The following is a 6083-nucleotide window of genomic DNA, read 5'->3' on the forward strand; positions in this document are numbered from 1 at the left end:
CCTTCTCTGGTCTGTGTCTGTTGAGGCGTGGCCAGGCTGGCGTCAGCCTCAGCATCCCCCAGAACGGAGCTGAATACCTCCTCCCTCCTCCCTTTTCCTCCTTGTACCTGGCTCCATCTTTAATTGGAGTGGCGCTGGGGGCATGGTCAAATGTCCAAAGTCACTTCCACACCAGGCATCAGGGATGAGGGCCAAGGGACCAATGGAAGAGACTGCAGGATCTCAGGGTTTGGGGCACGTGGCTTTGGGCACAGAGAACGAGGTGTTACTTACACTAGGTCTTGAGGGGCTGATCCGAGAAGTAAATGTTTAAATGGTGGAGGTGTGGGGAAGAGCTTCCAGGGAAGGGTGAGCTGCAGCCCCCAGTAGGGGTGATGGGAATAATGAGATGGACTATGTGTGTACCTCAATGAGCTACTTTCCATGCAAAGGAGTGATTTTTCTGGATTCTCACACTATTGGGTGATGTAAGGCCCCAAACTAAGGGTCACTTGTGTTTGATACTCCTGATCCTAAGTCTGCCCCCATCATTCCACTATTTAAATTAATTCACACAGAAGAGGCCAGAACAGCACCCAATACGAGTCAATACTGTAGAAGTGTGTATAAAAGAAAAGAAATGACCAGCTGTCAGTGAGCGAACCAGTCCAAATTACGCAGGTTCCTTTCAGTTGCGCTGCTTTATTTCAACAATTGGCTGCCTGCAAAGGGGAGACCGAGGTGTCTGGGGACCCCAGTGTCCTCAGGTCCCAGAAGGCAGTGTCAAAGCAAAGCTTCAGGAAAGAGCAGGACTCGTCAGAGAATGGGAGCACAGAAAAGCAAGAAAGAGCTTCAGTTTGTGCCAGGGACCTTCTGGGGCTCAGAGAGTTGGGCGAGAAGGGGGTTCCATGGCGTCTCCTCAAGCTTCCTCAGCCACGTGGGGCCCTCTGTTCTCGGATCTCTGAGACTTGTGGTCTAGGTGTTTCATGTGCTCCTGCACCCAGGCAACATTGGGGTCTGCGCAGACCTGTCGGCCCTTTCGGGTAAGGAAGCTGTGGAACAAGGAGAGAGAGGGGAAACTGAGTCAGCGGACAACGAGGAGCCCAGCTCTTTCTCTACCCAGCTGGAGCTTCCCCACCTCTCTCTCTGCTGCATGTGGGGCCCTCACACAGAGAAGGACGCCCCCACTCTCTGTTGCTCTCTCAGGAGTCTGTGAAGAACCCACCACCAGCTCCCCTGACCTCCCTGCAGGCCAAGCTCAGGCTAAGGAAGTCCCCAGGCTGCTGCTCAGCTCCTCTCCCTGAGCAACCCCGACTTCCTAGCTAGTCCCACCCCACTGCTTCCCTCTCCCAGGCCCTACTGGTTCTCACATTTGTACCCCCTTGCACCCCCTAGTGTGGCCAAACTTACATGACCCCTGGGGTGGAGCACTGGTTGCTGGTTCTATTATAACTTTCCACAAACCGGAGTGGGATTTTCCGTGAGACATAGGTGAAACAGCATTTAATGATGGTTAATTTATTCACTGGTTCTGCAAAGTAGAGGGCCATATGCTGCTGAGAGCTTTGTCACAAGGAAGTGTAAACCTGTAACTCTATCGCGCGGAGTATGGAGGAGGAGACCAAACCAGAGAACCTGGGAGGGAGACAGGCCTGACCTTTCACTGGCAGCTTTTCCTCTTCCCCCTCTTAAATTACCCTTGTCCAGGAGCCCTTGGCTGGCTCCGTCAGTGGGGCATGTGATTTTGGATCTCAGGATTGTGAGTTTGAGCCTCACATTGTGTGTAGAGATTACTTTAAAAAATTATCCTTCTCTAAAACCTCTCTTTCCTCCCCCCTGCTGACCCCTCCTGACTTCTCTCTGACCCTTCCCTTGGGCTGGGATGTGACTCTGGTTGAAGTGTTTCAAATTTCTGACAGTTTTCAGGATTTGGGAATAAAAAACCAGAATTCCTGGGAATGCTCAACTCATAAATTATTCAGTTTTCTTTTTAAAAAATGGAGATATAATTAACAGTATAACATTGTATTATTTTTAGGTATGCTGTATATTTTCCATATCATGTTTCTAAATAATAATGCGTGACTGTATGCTAAACAATGAATCGTTTTTCTGTGTTAGGATTGTCCTGAAAGTTTCAAGGGTTTTGTGTTAAAAAAAAAAAATGTAAGGTAATAAATGGTGTCTCTAAGTGTTATGACGAGATTATATACTCAATAACATATGGAGTGTTTTCTGGCAGATAACAATCGATAACAGAAAATACAGAAAAAAGGGAATATCAATAATAAATGGCCAAGAAAAATTATTTAAAAAGTGGAAAAAATACTGTAGCTGTTTAATATTTAAAATACTTAAAAGTTATCATTCGTAAGGGAATTTCTGAAACACAGAAAACATTAATTGCCCCATTTGTAGCCTTTATCTTTGTGTTGTAACAAATATTGCAGACGTAGAAACATTTTTTCTGTTCTGCAAGGCTGTCGGCCAGATTGTTCAATATGTGTCCAAGTGTATCTTCCCATTGGGTGTTAGAGTCTATAATCTTTCATACAAGCTCATTTCCTTTTTTAACAGTGAGCATATCTTGTCTGCTCGTACTGACTTTGGTTCAAGTCGATACTGCTTTTGCTAATTTAGATTTTATCTGTGAATTAGCAAACGTTTCTGGTATCACATCCTAGTAGTCTATAACATTTACGTATTTTCTCTTTGTATTTCTTCTGCAAAAGCATTTATAAAGAACTAGAGCCTGCAGTGGTTATTCAAACACTGGGTAATGTCAATGAACATTATTGTTTAAACAACAGAATATTCACATCTAGCAGGAATCACAGTTGAAATGGCCCATTGAAGGATGTATTTTCCTCTTAAAAGTTGTTTCTTGAAACACCACTTACATGATTTCTGCTTAATGTATTAGGTATACAAACATATTAGCGTTCACTCAGAGCAGACAGGGCCATGGTCACATACTTGTGACATGGCTACAATTCCAAGCTGTTGGGTCCTGGTCACTTACCCCCTCCATGCTCCTGTCCCAGTTTCCTGAAATGCTGATCTTACATACCATGTGCTGTGTGTTTCCTGCTTTTGCTCTACATGTCGATGGAATCCTTTAAATCTCTGTATTGGTTGTTAAGTTTTAATTCTTGCAAGAAAATTCTACCTTTCCACCTTTTCCCAGTTTCTCGACTGAGTTTTCTTAGGACTTGGGATTTGGAAAAACAAAATTTCCTTAGAAGGAGTTGCCATATGGAATTGCTAAGGGATGCCCAGGGTGGGGTACAGCAGGGCAGGACTGGTCCCCTCTGTATGAGAGGGATCTCCTTCACAGGGCTCCGGAGAATGACAGATGGGGGAGGCTTGTGGTGTTTTGATGAGCAGAGCCTTGGCTACAAAGTGGGAAAACTATACTTGTCCTTGTCTCTGTTCCTGAAAGCTATGTGACTCCACACAGGACACTCGCTCTTTCCGAACCTGTCTCCTTAAAACAGCAAATATCAACGGGGCAAGTACTGTGTGTTGATTTACATATTGATGACTGTTCAAATCAGAGCCTCATTACCCCTGGGTAGCAGATGGAAAACCTGAGGCTCAGGAGGCCTGAAAGAGACAAGGAAGGCCCATCAGCTGACCGGGGCAGAGCTTCTAGGCTGAGGCTCTCTGGGAGCAGAGACAGTGTCTAACTCCATCCCTCACCATAGCCCAGCTTGTCTACTGAAAGGGTGGCAGGAGTAGGCTTTTCATATATATCTGTGGAATGAATGAGTGCATTCAGCTTGACTGTATGTCTCCCTGACTGTAAAGCTGGCTATTTCTCCATTCTGGGTTGCTGTTCTCTGAAGAAGAAAAAAAAAGAAGCTTCCCTTGACCGAGTCTCTACCATAGGCCTGGAGTCTGGCTTAGTTCCAGACACGGCTTCTCTCCATCCCTCACAGCAGCCTTTCGAGAAAGTACCCCTCGTCCCACCTGCCGGTGAGAAGCCCCACAACGATAACGGGAATGACGGGAAGCATCACAGAGCGCTATAGCTAGCTGTGGTCACAGTTCCTGGAAAACCAGCCATCATTCCTTGGACTAGCTTGGATGCTGAATCGGAGTCCTAGGACCGAGTGTATTTCTCTCTCTCGTTTTGGTTGAAATTCAGCTCTGGAGTAAGTTTTCTGGGAAATATTCCCAACACCCCACCCCCTGGCCCCAGGGACCCACAATGCCACCTTGTCCCCTGGCTGCAGCCCCCTGTAGAGAGGCAACCATGCCTGTTTAGGGTGGAAAGGGTAGTGAGCTGGGAGTCAGGACACCTGGGGTCTAGCTGAGCCCTATTCAGTCACCTGCTGCTGCTGCTCGGAGTACCTCACAGATATTTACTAAGAGCTTACCGAATGCCGCCGGGAGCAGCTCTATGCCATAGACGCACTAGAGAAATCTTAAAGGGAAAGGGGGAAGGCTGATATGGGAGTCTCATGCTCAGTATCCCCACAGGCCAGGCAGACAGCAGGTACCCATGGCCCTGGCAGTGGGGGCCCCTGAGACCTGGGAGTACACCCCCTGTCTAAAGGGATGGCACCCACCACCTCAGTCCCAGTGAAAGCTTGTGGGAACTTGGGCTCCTGTCTGCTTGGTCTGCCATAGTTGCAAAAGAAACAAGAAATACAGATTTTTAAACATGTAAAACCCCATCTACACCATGGAGACAGTTTGGTCCTTTGCAGGTTTCTCTGTCCCAACCTGTGCTTATGGATGGGCTCCTGTGTATCTGCAAGAGGGGGCTAAGCAGAGGGTCCAGAGGGTGCTGGGTGAGCTTCTTTCTGTTGGGTACCCTAGGGCCAGGGAGGCTGTATTCAGAGGCAGGATTTCCTCTCCCCAAAGGAGGCAGAAATGAGTCCAACCAGGAGTCCCTGTCTTGCAGGGACCTGGAGGGGTAGCCTATTTTGGACCACCCCCATCTCCCCACACTCCCCTTCCTCCAGCCACTGTACTATCTCTATTCAGAGGACTAGGAGTAATGGGTCTCACCTTCATTGGCCTCAGAGTGGAGGGCAGCAAGAATGAGGAAGAAGGTCAGGGTAGCCAGGATGACCTTCATTCTGCTGGTGGCTGACCAGCTGCAGGAGCAGGTTGGGGCTGAAGACTCCTGGATTCTCTGGTGCTTTGAAATCTGGGCTCCGACCCTCCTTTATAGGGGGTTGCTGGTGAGGAAGTCATGAGATAGAAAAATCCATGATTGCATGGGAGTTTTGTTTCTTTGGAATTGTGACTGATGACTTGTCTGAAATAAGAGAACTGAGTAAATTTATTCAGAGAAGCAGAGGCAGAAAATGATACCAGAATTCACATTTGGCTTGCATCTTTAGAGTGGTAGTGGGGGAAGCCCAGAGGCGAAGGGCTTTACAAGTAGAAACTGCCCTCCTTTTCTGCTCCTCCCCAGGGAGCCTGGGGAAGCCTCCGTGGTGGTGAGCCCATGTGGACCATGAGTTCAAAGGCCCAGAAGGCAGTCTCAGGCTCAGGGATTCCAGGACCCACCAGGATGAGGATTTAGGGGCCCTGTTCTGTGTCTACCTCCAGCACTGGACCCGGACTCAAACCTGATGGGGGCTGGGAGTGGGGAGCTGGATTTGGAGGGGATCCTGGGGTGTCTGGGCCTCACCAGCAGGATTGGACTGGAACCCCTCATCTAGGGAGAGCTGGAGGCCCTGTGCTGTGCCCAGAACAGGGAGCTTGAGGGGATCTTAGCAATCAAGGAAGCTGCACAGAGCTCTCTGCCTAGCTAGTGCTGCCTCCGGGACTGAGGCTGAGGGGCGAACTCCTTCTGGGTCGGGCTGGGGGAGCTGGGACAGGGCAATGCATCCTACAGAATCCAGTTGCATTTCATCAGCCTTAAATCTGTGCGGCAGGGTCCCTGCACAGTGACACCACCATGGTCTGTATGGGAGTGGGAGGTAGGGGGGACGGCCATCCTGGTTTCCCTGGGACGAGGGGTATACCTGGGATGTGTGACTTCAGTGCTAACACAGGGATGAGTTGGTCACCCTGCTCAGAGGTCAGGCAGATGTGGCTGTCCCCCACCTCCACTCCCGCCGAGATCAGATTAAGCACCAGTT

At 48.9% G+C, this 6083-nt stretch overlaps 1 protein-coding gene across 1 annotated transcript; it reads right to left on the reverse strand.

Moving 5' to 3' along the window:
* Positions 1 to 661: 661 nt before the first annotated feature.
* LOC116577301 (regakine-1-like) lies at positions 662 to 5154 on the reverse strand. Its single transcript, XM_032320316.1, has 3 exons — positions 4999 to 5154; positions 1390 to 1510; positions 662 to 1031 (listed from the first exon to the last, which is right to left on the reverse strand). Exons 1-3 carry the CDS (start codon positions 5066 to 5068, stop codon positions 899 to 901), a joined length of 324 nt encoding a protein of 107 aa, XP_032176207.1. The 5' UTR covers positions 5069 to 5154; the 3' UTR covers positions 662 to 898.
* Between the last annotated feature and the right edge of the window lie 929 nt (positions 5155 to 6083).

This window comes from Mustela erminea, chromosome 18 (assembly GCF_009829155.1).
Source record: "Mustela erminea isolate mMusErm1 chromosome 18, mMusErm1.Pri, whole genome shotgun sequence".
Taxonomy (NCBI): domain Eukaryota; kingdom Metazoa; phylum Chordata; class Mammalia; order Carnivora; family Mustelidae; genus Mustela; species Mustela erminea.